Here is a 19,841-nt window from a genome sequence, read left to right as displayed (position 1 = left end):
ATGCAGTTGTAGCTGTAAGGGTAACTCCAAGAAACACATCAGTAATTAAAACGTCATTTTATTCTCGGTTATCACACCAGAGCAGGGTGTTTTTGGTACAACAGAGTAAGGATGTTATGCCGAACTCTGCCTTGTAGAAAGATTTTGATAGCACTACATAGTACACTTTCACTAATTTCTCTAATCTTCATTTCATGGTCTTTCAGTCCTGTTTTATGTTTTTTCAATCACAGTGTACATCCAACACACATGCACAGAAACCCTAAATTGAAATTGTCTAAACGGGTTACAGCTCCTCCTACATTGTCTGATACTACCATTGTCACTGACAAGAGTTGTGCAACAACACGGTTGTATGAACTTAGTAACCCAATCATCCGTGAAATGTCAAGGTAAAGAACGAGAGTGATGTTAGCAGTAACAATCATCACAGTTAATTTAAAACAGTTCTGCAGCATTTTGACAAAACAACAACAACAACCAGAACTTGACCTGATCCAATATTTTTCAAAAGCAGCCCAGTACAACAATATATCAAACAACTTGCACTCAGTTTTGTTAGGTTTATGGAAGGAAACAACATGTGTTGATGGTCAGATTTTTTGATATCTTTTTTTCCATCAACATTTAAAAACTCCAAAAGGCAAAAACAACTCCAGTAACACTGATTATTTTCAAGGCACATCTGCAGAGTTCAAGATGCAAAGAGACTTGGACGCAACCAAATTCAGTCAAAAAAAAAAAAAAAAAAAAAGATTGAAAATTTTTCACAAATGTTGGGTTTCGTATTCAACACCAATAATGCAAAGGCTTTTTGAATGGATTACACGTTTACACAATCGTGTTAGTTTTTAGCAAATAAACTATATAATACTGTCAACACAAACTTTTTGTTGTTGCAATTTTACACACAAAAGGTGTGTGAATAATTCAGAAAGCTGATTAAACTGTGCTTGTTAAGGCACCAGAAGAGGTACACGATGGTCTAGTTTAAGATGCTTCATTTAAACGCGTCCACACACACACACACACACACACACACACACACACACACACACACACACACACACACACACACACACACACACACACACACACCTTATTTTACAAAAATGAATGTATTCAAAATATACAGCGCTTTGTCTGGTAATCATTCCCGTAGGACACTGACGGGAAGGTGAATGTAGGTCTATCACATTTCCCATTGTGTATATACAAAGGTAGTATCCCATAACTTGGATTGTTTAGGCACGGAGATAAAGGAGAAAAAAAAAAGATATTTATGCATTACGGAAGCTCCTTTACATTTTCAAAAATTACAAGGCAAATTGCCACCGGCAAAACTCAGCTGACTGAACCTTTAGAAATGATAGTCATACTAATGAAAATATTCAAAATCAGACAGGAAAAAAAACAAAAAAAAAAAACTCCTCACAGTTTATTGACTTAATTACTCAAGTCCCATCACTCTCGATGCCAAATTACACATTGCTTGCAAGGCCACAGCACTGAAAAGTCAGAATAATAACTGGGTAAGCTCTCTAAATATACTCATGAAAACCATGCAGCTTTCTTTGCAAAACTTGAAATTTTACACAAATGATCAGCAAATGTATCCCTTTACATTTATCTATATTTCAAATCGCCCCCCCCCCCCCTTTTTGAACACAGTGCTTGACTCAAGGTAGCTTGGTGTGATTTAAATCACAGAACATAATGTTTGGGACAAAGACAAAAACTTATATTCTCAGCTACACCCACCCTTCTCCTTTCCTCCCCTGAGACTTCAACTGATGTTGATTCTTTATCGTGTTGGAGTAATTTTTTTTTTTTTCTTCAGTTTTTCTTCCTTCCTCAAGCTTGTTGCTCAGATTTATCCACCAACCCAAGGTAGGTTCCATTCTGGGGATCTTCCTTTTCCTTCTCGTTGACTGGGGAGTAGGACGCATCCTCCTCACTTGACTTCTGTTTGGGAAGACGAGGGTGAAAAGAGCAGTTATAGAGTTGCACTTCTGCCCCTTAATTCATGTGTACTTCAAACAGCCCAGTCAGCAAAGCACGGCCTCGGGATTAATTAATGAAGAAGGGAACTTTAACTGCATATGAAATGATGCAAGAGAATAATTAAGTGGTTGAAATAGTTAGACAAAAAGGCTTAAACACACCAAACAAAACAAAAAAATCAAAGAGAGCAATTATGAAAACTTACAGCATAGACAGCCTTGGTAAACTCAATGCGGTTACCTTCATTCTGCACAAAGACATTCAATAGCAGACACATGCACAGCCCCTTTAGTGAAAGGTTAAACAACGGGATTAATTATGCCAAATGAAATTAAACAGAACGTCATGACACCACAGCATAAAGCAAGGAAACGGCAAGCTGTTAATCGGAAATGACATAAGGGTATAACACGCAGCGCAAAGCCTTGTGGTCACGTACCTTCTGTTTGCGGCTCCTGATCAAGAGGACGATGAAGATGGCGAGCAGGAGCGCCCCCAGCCCCACGATGAAGAGCGGAAAGTTGGGCACCAGGTTGGAGATGAGCAGCAGCTTCTGCACCCTTGCTGCAGATGCGTCGTCTATGGTTACGCTCTGTGGCGAGACGAAACAAGAGGCGGAAAATTAGGGAGACGCTTGTACAGCATTTGACTCTCATAGGAGACATCAGGACTTCTTATTTCATCTCATTTGACCATTTATGTTTGGATGCAGGCGTTCACAGCTTTCAAATGTACCTCACGGGTGTTTCTTACCTCGTTAATGAACATGACGGGAAAGACCGTCTGGTTCAGATAATTCGTGGACCTGTTATGGACACAACAGAAGTGCACTTTAAGTATAAACTCATCAGAGTGATGCAAAAAGTGAGTGCAGGCCAAGGTCGCACACGGGTACTTACGCGAACGCTAAGATTTTTTCGATCAGCAGGTTCACCTGGGCCCTCTTATTTGCACGCACAATAATTCCGGTGGTCTGCAAAGTGGTAAAAGTGATGCAGTGAAGTGAAAATGCGACGCACCGCCAGGACCAGGCGACAAAAATATTGGCACGGTTCGGTTTCACAGGTACGGAAGCGCATTGCTGGCACCCCAGAAAAAAACAGGTCTCAGTATCATGTTATATTTCGTGATTTGCGTGATAATTCTTACGTAAAAATGTGAAACTATCATGTTATTTTGTGATAATTTTCACGTTACAACGTGAAACTATCACGTTTTTACGTGATAAATTTTCATATAATTTTCACTGTAAACTTAGCTTAATGTACCCCCGTGTCAAATCTTTGTGGTAAGCATTCTTTCCTGCCGCTAGATGGTAGTGAAGGCTTACTTTTGTGATGGAGTGTCGTCCAACCGGGGAGAGACTGCAATTATTTCCAACCACTAGATGGCAGTGAAGGCTTGACTTTGAGAGGGATAGTCGCTTAACTGGGGCCAGTCCGCAAGCTCGAGTAACGACGCGCAATGTGCGTGTGAGTGTGGAGCGGCTGTTAAATGATTTGTGTGGGCAGTGTAAGTAGTTGGCAACTGGTCCAGGATGCGCCACGCCTTCACCCGAGACAACAGGCCTTGGCTCGAGCCCCGTAAAGGTCGTGAGGATAAGTGGGTTGAACATGGATGGATGGATGGATGGATGGGTGCACTCACTGCTGTGCCAAAACATGCATGAGCCTCTGACTGGTTGTACATCCATCCAAAAACACTCAGAGGACTGTGTTTGCTAGTAACACATGATATTCGTGAGATTTATCACACTTTTACCGCGCAAATCTCCCCGGTGTGGGTAAATTAACACTCAACTTTAAAAAAAAAAAAAAAATAAATCTTATTCAATATTGTTTTTCTGTCCGTAGTGTGCACATGGCCCCCATAGGGCTGAAGTAGCCAAAACGGGCTTTTTGGGTTTTAAGCAGGAGGTGTCAGAAAAGTTACCACAGGGATAACTGGCTTTTTGATCCTTTGACGTCGGCTCTTCCTATCATTGTGAAGCAGAATTCACCAAGCGTTGGATTGTTCACCCACTAATAGGGAACGTGAGCTGGGTTTAGACTGTCGTGAGACAGGTGAGTTTTACCCTACTGATGATGTGTTGTTGCAATAGTAATCCTGCTGCGTACGACACCCTGACCCAGAATCGGGTCGTCGTAAAGAAGGTGCCAACTTTTGTTTTGTTTTCATTTTCTCCAACGTAGCATATTGCTTTGTCGTACAGTTGTGTTTGTATGCTTACTATGGGCCCTGCGCTAATATATACAACAATTCTGCTTTCTTTTCTTCTTTTTTTTTGTTTTCACAACATCACACTCAAAACACTTTAAGGCCGTGTTGCTAAATGCATTTGCCAAAAGAAACAAGAAAACATGTTTCCGAGCTTGTGTTTGTTTACTTATTATTTAGCCTTTGCCAAGCCAAATAAAATCCAGCTGCCCCAAGCGTTTCATGTGACCAAAAAAGTCCAAGAATCAATGCTGCTAATTTAAACTCCAGGACGCCTCTCATGGCTGACGGAAGGCGGCCCGGTGGCCTACCGGGTTAAGGTCGAGGAACGTCTGGTGATGCTCCATCTGGGGGGACATTCCTCCGACGGCCTCCACATACTTGGGGTCCGCCAGGTGGAAGTGAGGGAAGGAGGCAACAACCGGTGCACCTGGTCGTAAGGAGAGATTGCGGTGAGAGGATTCAGAAGAGATCGGCCACATCATGTGGCGATTCATTGCTGGCTAATGCCGCTACATAAATGATTCTTTTAGTCATTAAATGTGCATTTGGTCTCACTTCCAAGAAAGCATAGCACAGAGAGGTGGAAACCTGGGCTGCCCTCTTGTCTGAGCACGCCCATCATTCTTTGCTTGATTTCACTTGCGTAGTCGGAGAGTTTTTGGAGGCAATTTTAGTTTTTCTGTGCGAGAAAGGAGCCCCGGTGTCGGACTACAATTTGTGTCACTTTTTGCACAGCATTGCAACACCCAAAGTTCAACTGTTACCAAAGGTCGACTGTGCTTGGTTTTCCAAGCTTTCATTTTTTTTTTCACATCACACTCTTGTTTACATGGAAACACGCGATACTGATTTTTTTTTTTTTTTTTACCTGCACGGAGAGTATACAATGTAGTAAGTGCATGGCTCACATGTCTGCACCAAAAAACATTCATTGCTGGTATAAATGAATAAAAACCAACTTGACGCGCCCAGGATGTAATGGGTCCTTAATTGAGCTCACTTCCCTCCAGCATGCGTTCAGGAAGATTTACTAAGTAGCTAACGTGCAGATCTGTTGACAAACATACTTCAACACACTTAAAAAAAAACAAAAAACGGACACGAGTGGGAACTTGGCCTTCTTGGCAAGGTAACAAAGTAAATAACGTTTTATCCCATAGCCGACATATCCTGCTTTTTGATGTGGAATCTCATACAGGATCTATTCAGGACGCGGCCAGAAACAAGAACATTTGGGAGGAAGGGTCCCCAGGAGACTGTGAGGGGAGCTTGCATGACCTCTGTTGCAGCACTCATGGAGGCATGTCGAAGAGGGTCGGTCTCCCAAAAGAAATAAACAATGGGTACAGAAATGGACAACAACCCTGCTGGTAAAACAAATTAGCGGCCGCATCTGACATCCGAATTAAGAAAAAAAAAAAGTTCCTTCCTCACATTATGAGCAGGGGAGATTAGATCTACGTGATAGATAGTGCCACTTAAGAAAAATGGAACACAGCAAGCGACCTGGTCAGGTTCCATTATTATTATTTTGTTGTTTTGTTTTTTTCTTTTACAAGGTCGCTACACTCACACACGGACACTCGCACGAAACACACGTAGTCTGTTTGCAGCACCTGTGTCACTGTGTCAGCAGCAGACAGACACGCGGTGACAAAGTGGGCCAAAGGGGAGCCTTTTCCTGATCCACTGTTTGGCAACAGACGCGGGATGAAAACACTGGACACCTCCCACATGGACTCGTCCTCCAGGCCACCGTATACACACAAACACGCTCGTGTCGGCGCTCTCGTGAGTGACAATAATTACCGTGTTCACTCCTTTAGGGCCTGACCCCGACTTCACCGTCTGCACGCTCTTTTAAAACCCTGCCGGTGTTACATGTCTGTTGCTGGCTGCACCAAATTGGTGCCGTGACCCCAAAGGCCGTATTTGCTTTAGACAAAATATTAACAGACAGGTTTTATTAACCGGCATTCCCGCATTGGCGTTTATTTAACGACTCAAATTCATTCAAAATGCCCCGCAGCGCGTTAAATCTTCGCCTACACTCAAAAAAGTAAGCAGAGCATTGGAAACATGCTGGCATTGTTCACCGGTGGTCATATTCAAGGGCCAGGAATCATGTGACAGGGCTTACGGGCAAAAACCGGGCCCCCACCTCCTCTCAACTACTGGGCCAGTCAAGGTCAGATGGCGCCGGAGGTGTGGAGAGGCTTCGAGAGCTGCGTCACATGGTTCATTTAGAGGGTATTAGGAGCGCTGATAGTGGGAAGGAAAGCAACTGATAACTTTGGGGGGGGGGGGTGTCAGCAAAGGGTCTGGAAAACATGAAGAGGGCTGGAAGGAGAGGAAAAGGAAGCTTATTTAGGATGGCTGTTCTAAATCAAAGTTAAATTGTTAAAAAAAAAATAAAAAAAAACATACGATTTCCCCCAAAAAAGTTACAAATTTTACCGATGGCTTACTGCCTCCACCTGAAATGCCAAATTTGAGCTTCCTGCAAAAACTCATGCTTTGTTAGACCTCCAACATGTTAGGAAGGGAATTAAGACATTCAATCATAGCAGGCTGAACAAACACCTTGCTGCGGGGCTGTTGTCATCAGCACCCTTTGTGACATCACAGAGGGCTTGTTTCACTTAACACATGACACAGGTACAAAGGTAAAAATATGGGTCCTCTTGAGGCTCCGTGTGTATGTTGCTCATTAAAGGGACCAATGAGGACCAAGTGAAATGCTGAGTGTTGTGGGTGCAGGACAGAGGGCAGCTGGAGAGAGAGACAGAAGCGCGGTTGAGGGAAACACGCCGGGGCCAGTCGATGGTTACCTTTGCGACAGGGGCTGACTTTCAGCAGCCCGGTTCCCAGGCACTCTTTGGGGCTGACGCAGAAACCTGCATTGTGCGGGTTCTCTTCCTTGCTGGCCAGGACAGAGCGCGGCGGCGTGAAGCGGTACGCCGGGATTCCTTTCACCTCCACCTCTTTCTGAAAATCCATGTAGATGGTCCTGGGGAAGGCAACCGGAACCAGTTGAATCAACACATTTTTAAATACCATTTAAATCTGCTTGTGTGGTGAGGCACCTGCTACTAAGTAGCAAACAAAACTGCGTGAGAAAGTCATATTTCCTGGCCCTTTTCGTACTATAAATTACAGCCGAGAGGAACCGTAATCATCCTGCATCGACTTTTACTTTGAAACTCCGCAGCTGAGGTGCAGCTGCAGTGGTTCGTTCTACATGCAAGTCTCCGACTTTGCTGCTGCAATGTCAGTTGTTTTATTTACGCCCCCAAGGAGAGCAACTTGCTGTTGAAGGTCATTACTTTTCCAGTGCATCTGCAGCTCGGCTCTCTTTAGTGAATCCCCACGATTCTCCTCAAGAACAAAGGACTCCACACAGTGTCTGCCAACTGGCTGGGAGCACACAGTTCGTCGCTGGCCCACCGATTGTGCAATAATACTGTACGGACCTTTCCCTTGACCTTCATGGGAAAAGCCAAGTAAAAAAGCAGTGTATATTTATTCACAGCCTCCATCCTACAACCGGTATTCGAACAGTCATAAGGGATAAATTCCTCTTTGGTTAAATAGCGAGGAGAAAGGTGTGGGAGAGGGACGCACACATCAAATTGTTGGCTCAGCATTTGACATCACCATTCTTTGAAAAATGAAAGGCGTCAAGTTTTTGGAGCTTCTCATGCTGGTAGGAAGTAGGAAAGCTAAGTGAAAGTTACATAAGTGTAGCATACAGCGTGCCCCGTTCTATTTTTCTTAATAATCTGTAAGAATAAAAAAAAAAAAATCCTTCTTAAAGAACATGCACGCTCCCGGTGCAAGGTCGATGCAGGAGGAAAGGTCGCAGCCTGGTATTTGAACTATGACATCTGTCTGCAGTTTGTCAAAATCCCAATCTTTAAGTGATTCAGCGGTCCATAAATGGACCAGAAGGTCACTGCCCTGTCAGGACCTTGGTGGGGAACATTTCTTTCTTTTTTTTTTTAAACTCAACCAACCCATCAAAGCCAGATGTCATTCAACTAGACACACGGGCTACTCTGGATTTTGGTTGAAAGTCTGGAGCGAGGCCATTGATGTGAAAGGTGAACATGTAGGCGTTAATGGAACATTTCCTCTTTTGAATTAAGGTCCAACCAAAAGAGAAGGGAAAAAAAAAAGGGGGGGAACCAAGGAGGCGGCCATAATGACGCCCCCCAGGCAATGAATAAGTAGGTGAAAGTGTAAACATTTGGAAGTCCAATCAGAGTCAAATGGTTCAGCCGTGTCACCGGGGCGGATTCTTTCCGCCCTCGACAAAAAAAAAAGAAGGAGGGTGGTGGTGGTGGGAGGAGGAGGCGGAGGTGGGGGCGGCGGCTGCGTCTCAAGCAGCCAGGGCTTTTTAAGGACAAGGTTATTATATAAAGCTGGACGTATCATTAAGGGAACGCACAGGGACAGTTGTGTCTCAAGAGTTCCCAAAAACAGATCCCGCGAGCGTTCAGGAGGGAATTCCTTCTCTTTTCAACATTCTTGGAACTTTGGAGTCGTCCTGAAGAGACCACAAAGCACTCGGAGCCATTAGCCCCAGACGGTATCTGCCAGGCATTTAGGAGAAAGAACGTAAGGAAAAAAAAAAAGAAAAATAGGGCCAGATGCAGCGGAGGGGTTTCACAGAAAGGCGTCCAAAAAGGCTCAACGAGCAAAAGCTGCTGGGAAAATGTTAAGTGAGTCCACGGCCGTGTTTTATGTTTCAGGGTGTGTGTTTTTTTTTTCTTTTTTATCTCTCATTCCCATGGTGGTCTCCCCTTCCTTTGCTGACCCACCTCTCATGTCCGCACATTCCACCTAAAGCAAAGCCCACCATAAACAGTTTCCTGGAAACCCGCGGCCCTGCGTGGTATAGGGCCGTAAAGCCTTGGCTAGGAAACAGACGTCACCTGCGGCGCTGTTTGTATGCGATCAGGATGTTATGATAGCGATCCATGGCCTGTGAACATATTTCCATCCCCAATATGAAAGCCCCTACCCCACTGTGCTGCTGGCAGGGTCCAACATTTTCAGGTCAAGGACCAGAAATAAACATGGGCTTCATTCGCTATCACCAGCCAAGACGCCATATTGTAAAATATCCTGTGCGGCCGCCGGGGATGGCTGAATGAGAACGTGGAATGTGAGCATGTGGTTGGCCGGCGCGGGCAGAAATGCAGGAAAAGCGTCGGTCCAGTGCGAGGCGAAGCGTCCGAATAAGCGCCGTCGGACTTTCACACGGCAGATTAGGATGGAACGGGCTCGGCGGCTGTCAGAACATCTTTATTCTCTCATCACAGCAAGACAGGGAGAGGGCGGGGGAGAGGGAGGAAGAGGGGGGGGGGGGGTCGATCTTTATCATGTCAAATATTCGGATTAACGCCACAAATCTCATGGAGATTCTCATTGGTTCCCCTTCCTCCTTCCAGGGTACAAGTTCTCTCTTCTCCCCTCCCCCTTCTGCCTCCTCCCTCATTGGCCAGCAGCGTCACATCATCATCACACTGAAAGAGTAACCGCAGGAGTTATTTCATAAATAACCAGCAGGCTGAAGTAAACCATAGAGTCCACGGTCTAGACTGGAGACTGAACGACTAGCTTGGGGGCGGAACGTTTTGGTGGCGTTTGCGAGACAATACTGGGGACCAAGGCTGGGAACAGTGGGTTCTATTGGTCTTTCGGTGCCATGCAAAGCTTCGCCTATGTACCTGCAGAGGTCTGGCGTGAAAATGTGGATGCGTTCATCTTTGGTCAGCAGAGGATGGAAAGCGCTTCCGTCCGATCCAGTGATCGTGTTGCTTTCTTCAGAGTTCCAGAATTTCAGCTTGCTGCAAAACCACATTTGATCCCATTAACATTTGTTTTTTTTAAGAAGTTACACCAAGACGTTGCGAAAAATACAACTTAAACCAAGTTAGTTAGTTAAATGTCTTTGATATATCTAAGCAAGTGTTAATAATGACAAATAAACAGCACTAAGGTTAAGTGGGAGAAAAATAGAGAAATCAGTATTTGGTTGGCTGGCCCGGTCTATAAAAAGCGTGCCCGCTTCAGTTAACAGCATCACTATCGTCTCCATCTTAACGCTCTAGAACTAAACCCAACATATATCCCATTGTATTCACTTCATATTGGCACGTGACCCAGGATTTTTGGGGAACGTTTCAAATCCCGATGGTTAGCCAACCACGTTACCTCACAGCGGCTTAAAAAAAGAGCGAACCTTTCTCCTTTCCAAGTCTGAATGCGGCCGTAATCCATGTAGTCCTCCACCCCGGTGTGGAAGACCATCTCTCCGTCGTTACTCCCGTTTTTCTGAACACACACGCACACACAGAGCCAGGTCAGGTCGAAACGTCCCCACAGTTGACTTTGGTTCACTTTTGTTTTGTTGGGTGTAAAAACTGACTTGCCTTGTACATGAGGCCAAAGACCTTGTCAACTGTAGCGTCTCTGGAGGCCGCAAAGGCGAGGAGGCTGTCTTCGTATCCCCACAGCAACTCGTCCACGGTGACCGTGGTGAACAGGGGGGTTTTCAATGTCTTCATCTTGGCGTTCACCCCAGCTGATCTGAAAAAGCTTGCTTTGACTTTGGTCATGACAGCCTGAGGACAGCCAGTAGAAATCAAGATAGGAGAGAAGGGGAAGAAAATATACATAGATACATAGAGTCAGGTATATGTCAGGAATATATACATACCTGACAGAAAATGAATAGGCTAAAATACCGGCTCTAGCTCTAAAACCTCGCTCATTCATCTTGCTTATCTGCTTTCAATCCATCTTACGACATCCCTGGCTTCCATTATCGCTTGAAAAGAAGCAGAGAGCGCAAGAGCGACGGTTCGAAAAAGCAGCTGCGAAAAAAACGCAAAGGCGGTAGCAGGTGGGGGGGGGGAGGGTTCGCTGCTGAAACAGCAGTTTATCCAGAATGTGGCCGAATTTTCACATAAAAAGAGCAAGAAAGAAAAATAACAGCATCAGAACCCCCCCCCCCGACTTGGTTGCCAACTTTCCTCACGCCGTCTGCGACCTTTAGCTCATGACTCACCCAGGCTGGAATGTTGACAGTGGTGATGGTATCCACAGCCGGGTCACCGACGGACTTCTCCCTCACGAACACAAAGCTTTTGGTGTTGTACGCAGACACCTTTGTGCCATTTTCCACCATGGTCACGTTGTCCTTGTACCTGTACTCCCTGCGGACATGACAGTGAGCGTTCGAGGATTAGCGGTCACAAGCCAAAAACGATGACGTTATTTGACATTTATTTGTCTATGTATTAAGCTAAGAGTGAGCAACAAGGCAGAGAAGGCGACATAACAGAGGCCGATGTCCTGCTCTGCAGTTTGCCGAGAAACGAAACAAATAAAACGGGGGATTTCAACAGCGCCGCGAGACGACGAACCTCTGAGAAAAAAAAACAAAAAAAAAAAACAACTCTTGCACAGCAAAGTGGGTTCCATAAATGTTCTGATACCCTGCTTAATCAATGAAAACTATGTTGTGGCAAGACGAGCCAACGAAGGGAAAACTTGTACACAGTTTATTCCGGTTTTATGAGACTGAGGTGAATCAGCAGTTATGCAATAAACCCAAATTTTTTCTACAAAAATAAAATCTCAAAAGAATCAACACAACCTCCAAATGAGTTGAGTGCATGAGAGTTACGTCATAACTGAAGTGTAGGAATAATCAACCTATTTGCAGAATGTGACAGTCATTTCTGGATAAGAAAATATGAGATTTTCTTTTGTTAATATCTAGCCACCCTACTCAACTCAGGACTGATGCATTTAACTTGAAAACTGTGGTAAAAAAAAAAAAAAAGAAAACCTTTCTGAGGTTAGGTTACCATAGTGCCACAGCGTCACTAAATGTCACACTTTGATCTAATTCTCTAAAGTTTGGCTCCTGCAGTTTGTGAAAACAGAGAGTCGTATGTTCAACTTGGGTTTTTCCCCTCGAGACCATTTTTTTTTTTTTTTTTTTCTTTCACAAAAAGAAAAAGCATTTCTACAAACCGACCTCAGGTCTAGTGCAGCACATCTTTCAGATCATGATAACAATAATAATGTAACAGAAGCTTCCTCACACACTTAATTAACATGACAGAATCCGATGCGTTGTGCTGACTAGTGCTGACTAGATCACCGTGACACATGACCGGCAGCCACAGTCGGTCATGTGTCAACTTTAGTCACATTCTAAGTGTTGTAACTGGCAGCGCTTCAGTGCGATGAACATCACAATGAAAATGGATGCGTGCCCTCATGCACCTCTCTCCTCTGCCGCATTCATGTTTATCGACATACTCCTGCCCCGTACCTGTATGTATACGGCCCGACCTGAGTGAGCGCCGGCTTGGTTCCCTTAAGGATCATGTCCGCGTTGGTCACGTTGAAAAAGAAGAACTCCATGTAGACGGGAGGGGGGGGATTTTTCCATGACTGGAACACACGGCTGCCTTCGACCAACACGATTTCCTGTCAAGACGTGATATACAGAACAAAAACGATCAGACACGAAAACATTTGATCGACAACATTTGGCAAATTTGATGACACAGCTCATGTTCAAAAAGCAAAATTTCCGTAATGATGAGAATTACCGGGTGCTCAGGTAAACTCCAGGTAAATGTGGGTTGCTCTTGAAGCCAAAATGAACTTAGCAAAGAGAAGAGTAAGCGCACAACGTACCGAGCCAAGGAATAATGTCCCGATCTTACATGCTAATGGGAAAAGTTACAAAGAGAGACTTTCTGGAGTTTTAAAATTGATGCTTTTGTGTGTCCCTGGTTAAAAGAAAAGATGTAGATTTTGGACCCTTTTCTTTAAAATAAATGAATAAATTAATTAATTAATTAAATTCACCTCTGACATACTGTAGATGATGTCATCTCTGACACATTGGTTCCCCTCTTTCCATTTCCAATTCCCCAATTGTGAAGAGGTCTACAAGTTCAGCGGTCAAATGATAGACTGGTAGGTTGTGGGTTCGATCCCTGGCCGGGTCATACCAAAGACTGTACATATGGTACCCACTGCCTCCCTGCTTGGCACTCGGAGTTGGAACTGGGGGGGTCAGGTCACCCAAAGGTTCCCGGGCGCGGCACTGCTGCTGCCCACCACTCCACTCATCAGGGATGATGGGTCAAATGCAGAGAACAAATTTCATGTCCTTTGGGATGTGACAATCACTGGGACTTTTAAAAACAAGACAAAACGGGGCTTTTGAAACAATTTGCTGAAAAGAATCTTCTCCTAAAAAGGTTCTAAAAATAGTTTGCTGGATTGAAGTTCTGCTCTCTTACAGGCGGCCTAGTGAACGATCACTGCGGTGTTGCTTTAGCACAACTGAATAAATAAACAGCAACACCAGTGAAAAAAAACAACACAGGCAAATTCATTGACAGGTGCCTAATTTGTTATTTTAAACACTGGTATCAGTGCATTGTCAAAAATTAGTTTCAGGAACCTTCAAACTTGTGCAGACATTTTTTTTTTTATTATGAACAACCCTCTCTCGATAAAAAGGTGTGCCTCCCTTTTCATGCTGAACTCGAAGCAAGGTTTTCCAAAGGCGAACATACGCGCTGGACTCCAACCTTCTACAACCTGCCGTTGCTCTTGGAGCAAAAACAAGCCAGAGAACAAAAACAACCCTGGGGGGTCGTGATGGGGAGCGGCGTGTCTGAGCGTCGGACAAGTGCATTGGCTGCACGCATGAATGGCATTAAGGGAGGGGGAGGGGGGGGGCCCTTCTACGGCTTCATTGTCCGCCGTTGCCGTTGGCGACGCGCACTTAGGGGGAGAGGGCGGCGGAACCGTCATGTGACCGGTGGAGGGGCTGGATGCCCGCTGGTTGCACAGGACGGCGACCTTAATGATGTGAGCCGCATTCCTCCGGGCCTGAGCCTCATAGGGGAACCGGGAGGTGCACAACCTGCGCTGCCCTGAACGCCGACCCAGCAGATTGCCGCAGCCTCCGTGACCGACCGGCGTGGCGGCGTGGCGTGATTCCCACCAGCTCTTTGAGAGGAAAAGTGACAGAAGGAGGACGAAGCAGCGGGATTAGCTGTTTTTTTTTTTTTTTTTTTTTTAATCGACACATCAAACAGAAAATCTCTCGCCGGCCTGATTGTGTCGGATTTGCGAGTGACTCGTTCAAAATAACGAGTCCCCGTTATTTCGGGGGGGGTGGCAGGAGGGGGGCGGGCCAAACCCAACCCTCACTGCCGCCCTCCCCCATAGAGGTGCCTCCACTTGTGCAGAGACAAAAAAAAGTTTCGCAGAGTAGCCAAGGACAATGCAACTGTCACCTTAGATTGAGGAAGGGAAAGAAAGCGTGCTCATTCTGCGTCGTCCTTTTGTGCCCCGGGAAAACAATCCGCAGTGCCCCCAGCGCACCACTTTGAAAAGAGCAGCGTGGCATAAACAGGAACGAGCCCTCTTATCTCAGCATAGGAGCAACCACCGCCCTCACACCGCTCCCTGCTTGAAAACACATGCAGCAGGTGAATACATAAATACACATGGCGGCTGACTCTTTGATGTGGGGGCGAGCCAACACCAGAGCGGAGTCGGCGAAGAGGGTGTTCATTAACACCACCCACTGGGCAGCGAGCTTGCATTCTCTTCGTGGGTTTGTCTCAGCAGCCAAAAAAAAAACAAAACAAAAAAAAAACGCCTCGGCCCATTTCAACTTACGTCTGGTCATGCCGCTGAACTGAACTGAAAATAGTTGACAGCCAAGGAGTGTAAACTACTGGATGCCTTCGACTTGAGATAATTGAACCGCTTTTTAATGCTGGTTGTATTTTTACCCGGTGAACAGGTGCACAAGTTTCAAATCCCGCATCCCCGTTTTGAAAAATAACCACAAATTAACGACAAGTCATTTTTAACCGTCACTTCGCTCGCAGGTCACTTCCAGCTGAAACCCTGCTGTCAGGGATGGCGGTGGTGGTGGTGGGTAGGGGACCGGTGGGTGCCAACCCAGCTGGTTTCCCCATAAACTTAGCAGTGTGAAGGCAGCTTAGTGCACAATGGGAGTCTACTGCTGGGAGGGTATCCATGGAATGAGATCCTTGACACCCGTGAATCCAGGGTTGAGCAGTAACTCAACACGGCCGTGGTAAGGCACAGCGAGAATCTCTGCGAGTCGCACCCACATCCCAGTGAACCGGTATTAAAGTTTAAAAGCCCCAACCATCGTCGAGTCACAATTTTTTTTTTGTCCCCCCCAAATTTAACAGAACATACGGCCCAGGGTTTACAGTTGAAATTTGCGAGCTCGCATTCTCCTTCGTGACTAAATCCTCCATGTTTGTGTGTTGAAACGCTGCATACATATCCAACCTTGCTGCCACCCGGCAGTTCAATGTGCATTTCCCGATAAGCCAGAGGAACAGCGAAAAATTATTGAGAAAAAAGAATATTGAACACGACGGTAAATATTGCGATAGTGTTGAATATCAGCCGAAGCCCAGTACACACCCCCAGTACAATATAATGCACCTGCAAACTTAGACGCCACATCTGCCGAACTTCCAAAACCTTCTTTGTTTACACAAGTCTAGTGTAAACAACCACACTAAATCGATTTTCCTCTTTTCCTCTTTTTAACATCGTCTTCACTAAAAAAACCAAAAAAAAACCCAAAACAGATTTCGATCTAAAATCGATTAATCGCTCAGCCCTAGTTTACACCCAGCGAGGCAACGGAGATGCTTTGAGAACGCAAAGTGACATTCCACACTTAAAAGACTCCTCTATTAGACTTGTATTCTTAGCTTCAACTAAGAAAGTACTTCCATGCTGACTGCATTATCCTGCTGAGCAGAACTGCCTCCAAGTAAAACTTTTTAAATCTAGCGAGGTGTGACCGACTGGCCGATTTGAAACTGAATCATTAGAAACTGATATTTCATTGATGCATACTAAACTCATGACTGGACTGAGAGACATTTGAACTTTTTTTTTTTTTTTTTTTTGCTCCATGTGAGTACTTGCTCCTTGCTCTAAACTGAGCAGTTTCCTTGTGATGTGTGATAAAAATAAAAATAAAAAACCAAACCAATGAAAAGAACAAGCAATGCTAATGGTTCTGAGACCTGGAATTAAAAGCCTTGGACACATATAGGGTTCCGTTGGATGGACCACCAGAGTCCCAGTGTGCATTCAATGCTAATGGGAGAATTCTGAGCAAAACAGGCTGGCAAAGCTCTGTCGGGCGCAAAGGGTCCTATTCAGCCCTGTCGGTCTCAAAGAGGGGTGGTGTTTCTGGCGACCCTGTGTTGGGGTTTTATTATATGTCCCAAAGCCATGCTACTGCCGATTGTGGTAGGCTATGCGTTTTACAATTTAATGTGAAAAATCCAAGCACAACTTTTCAAACATCTTAATTTGAAAACAATTGCTCTCAGACATTTTCCTTATTTAATCAGCTATCAATCATCCAACGAACTGAAAAACAAACAAACAGTTGCACTAATAATATCAAACATTGTTTTTTCATACACTTTCCCAAGAATCATGCTTTCTAGTATCAGAGGTGTGACCTATTGGTGTATTCTATTTGACAGAATGGCAAAGTAACGCAATCTAATCGCCCCATTTCCTCCTCATAGTCTGAGGCGGTCATTCCATTATTGCCTTCTCACTGAAACCACAACCACAGCACTCAAACTCAACGATAAGTAACACCACTAGCCTGCATCTCACGTCAGGGACAGGACTCCGAGGACACCAGACGGAGTGCCTTTCATCGATTTCCTCTAACGCAATCTTGCGGCGGCAGAAGGGGGAACAACGAGCTCGAGCGTTAAATGTCAGTCTAAAGTCAACGGAACTCCACGCTGGAGTTCTACAATCGCCACTCACAAAAAATAAAAAATAAATAAATAAATAAATAAAAGAGGAAACGAACAAGCATGCAGCATTTCTCCCCCAGACAGGAGATCGTCTGTGCGATAGTAACCCCCCCCTTCTAATGAATGAGCGCGGTCAAATTAGGTCAAAGAAAATTTGCGCCAGCACGCGGGTGCTGGAAGAAAGTTTGCAAGTTTGCTGTTGTCTTACCTTCTTGAGGCGGTTGTCCATCACCGTGCGGAAAGCTTGAGACACCATCAGGCCGATCCCGACGGCCAGCAGCAGGGCAGAGATGACCCCGACCGCGGGGATAAGGCACGATTTGCGGGTCATGTCGGCGACGCAAACCTCTCCGACTTCTTTCGAGGATGAATGGGACGAGTCGCTCCCAGGCGTGGGTGATGCTCGGAAAAGACAGTTGACGGGCCACGCAGCTCACACGTCTTCGTAGGCTGCTGAATGCAAGACTCGTGCAACGCGCAGCCCTTTTCTGCACGCTGCTGTGAAGCGGGCAGCTACCGGTGGGAGGGAGTTCAAACTTCCGAGCGGCTCAGTGACGAAACCGTGTCGTGAGTCCCGGGTCTCAACTGCGAGCGAGGGGCGGGGGGGCGGAGATCAAGGCAGCCAGCTGTCGCGCTCGTCTCTCTTTTTGTCAAATCAGCCCGTCTCCTAAAATCCAGATTGCGCGTGTTTTCTTAGAGTTACGTCAAGTTCCTCAGACCGCAAGGTCTGCCGCGCCTATTATTCACGGGTGTCACTACTTTGTATTTCACGTTAATGAAAAGAAAATGGAAATCATCACAATTCACGTCTGAAGAAGTTGTTGCTTCGTTATAAACGTATAGGAGTGAGTCGGTAAACTGAATTTTAAAAGTTGTCAAACTTAGTAAATAGAATCGTCTCACTTCCGTTGTGCGAGTAAACACTTGGATTACAGCAGACCGTTTTTAGAATACAACGATTTATGGACGGGATGATTCTGTTTAAAAAAAACAACAACAAAAAAAAACATTAAAGACACTCTTAGCCCAAATTAAATGGAGGAGGAATGAAAGATATTTTTGTTTCTTCCAACCACTCCTCAATGAAGTCGTCAGAAATGTTGCTGCTTTCAAGCTTCTGCGAGGCAGTTATGCACAGAAAGACATGTGGCGATGAATCGTCTACAATGAAAGACAACTCCAGACAGTCGGGAGTTTTTCGGTTTTGTTTAGTTTTGTTTTACCACAACGGCAGGAAGACCCTCGCACTCTTAACCCCTGGGGGGGGTCCGGCGCACCGCTCGCGTGATCCCGTCGTTTTCGGCGGAACCCCCAATGTTAAAATGTTGCTTGAAGTGGCCAGTTTGCTTCTCGGACCTTCTACAGGTGGAGTGGATGGTGACTTTACGACTTTTAAGTTTTGGACAAATCAACAGGCAAAGTACCGAAAAGTGCCACCACAAACTGTTGGTTTGCGGCATAGCGGTCCGTGAAGTCTCTCCCGCCCATCTCATCCGCCCAAGACGCTGATTGGTCCCCGTAGTATTTGCCCCCTCGGGTGATGGTTGTGACGCTGGGGATTTTTTTTTTTCTTTTCTTTTCCGTAATTAGCGCTTTCTGTTCATTACTGGAAGGCAGCTCAAACAAGTGGCTGGAGCCTAAGTGAAAGTTAATGAGGCGTTATTATGGTGCAATTATTTCGTTAAAGTTTAAAGCCCAGTTATTCATGTGACTGCAGTCACCCAGGCTGATGCACTATGCAACTGTTCAACGCTGTCTGAACCCCGTACTTGTTGGTTTCAAGGTCACAAATGTCTCATCTCGCGTCCCCTTGTATGGATAATCTGCATAAAAAGCTGATCAAGTAATTTATGGTGTAATGGATTACTCACACTTTAATCACAAAAGGAAACATGCAATTCTAGATCCTGGGGCGCGACTCACTTGCCATATCTTTATTACTACGTCCTGTTTGCTGTTGCCCCAGTGACACTGTTTTATGTTGTATGCCCTTACCCCTCGTGACAGGTATGTAGCTGTTTTGCCTGTAAACGGGAAACCCACTAATCTTCAACCATAAGCAACAAGCAAAAAAAAAAACCCCACCAGACTGCATTCTGGAATTTCAATGTGAATAAAAAGTTGCTAGAGAAAGTGCTTACTAAAGTAAACAGTGAATGAGATCACTTACACCTCCAAAAGTATGCTGTAAAAACAGGCAGTCCAGTTATACAGGTAAAAGGATTGTTGCGGTGAAATTGCAAAATGAAGTAAGCTGTCACTTAGAGAAAGCATGCAGCGCATAGGGAAATGAGATTTGTTAATGATAAACTGGTCTTGTTACCATATCTGTTGCTACTCATAGTGCCAATTCAGTTGGCTGTTTTATAGCAGCTTCAACTACATATTAACATTTTAACAGTAGGTTCATTGACAGCTGCTGTATGGCCTTAAATTTCTGTTATCAGGTCAGTGACTTGGTCCTGACCTGACACTGACTGCTACTAGCATAGATATTTCTTGTCAGTAGGGGTTAGCTAGAATAACCACAGGAATCTCGGGCGGACAACTTGAGAGAGAACAACGAAACGTTGATCAGTCATTTCCCCAACATGTTTGAATAGAAAAAAAAACTGCGTGTGTGTGTGAGTTTCAATAACTGACTCATACTCTCATTTTGAAAATGGATAGGATTTATCCATGTCACATGGAGCAAAACATGACAGGAACACGTTA

At 45.0% G+C, this 19,841-nt stretch overlaps 1 protein-coding gene across 2 annotated transcripts; it reads right to left on the bottom strand.

Moving 5' to 3' along the window:
* Positions 1 to 42: 42 nt before the first annotated feature.
* LOC142899787 (lysosome membrane protein 2-like) lies at positions 43 to 18,029 on the bottom strand. Of its 2 annotated transcripts, XM_076043563.1 has the most exons (13): positions 17,335 to 18,029; positions 12,581 to 12,738; positions 11,303 to 11,450; positions 10,665 to 10,856; positions 10,475 to 10,566; positions 9,960 to 10,079; positions 7,056 to 7,234; positions 4,533 to 4,651; positions 2,904 to 2,977; positions 2,758 to 2,809; positions 2,444 to 2,596; positions 2,210 to 2,251; positions 43 to 1,965 (listed from the first exon to the last, which is right to left on the bottom strand). In XM_076043563.1, the coding sequence occupies exons 1-13, from the start codon at positions 17,455 to 17,457 to the stop codon at positions 1,855 to 1,857; spliced, it is 1,563 nt and encodes a 520-aa protein (XP_075899678.1). In that variant the 5' UTR covers positions 17,458 to 18,029; the 3' UTR covers positions 43 to 1,854. The 2 variants fall into 2 exon arrangements, with proteins under 2 accessions (XP_075899678.1, XP_075899679.1); XM_076043564.1 differs by lacking the exon at positions 2,210 to 2,251 and having other exon boundaries at positions 17,335 to 18,021.
* Positions 18,030 to 19,841: the final 1,812 nt, after the last annotated feature.

The sequence above is a fragment of the Nelusetta ayraudi genome, unplaced genomic scaffold (genome assembly GCF_046127955.1).
Source record: "Nelusetta ayraudi isolate G7.1 ecotype Tasmania unplaced genomic scaffold, CSIRO-AGI_Nayr_v1 ptg000076l, whole genome shotgun sequence".
In the NCBI taxonomy this organism is placed as follows: Eukaryota; Metazoa; Chordata; class Actinopteri; order Tetraodontiformes; family Monacanthidae; genus Nelusetta; species Nelusetta ayraudi.
This window is presented reverse-complemented; position numbering and strand designations above follow the sequence as displayed.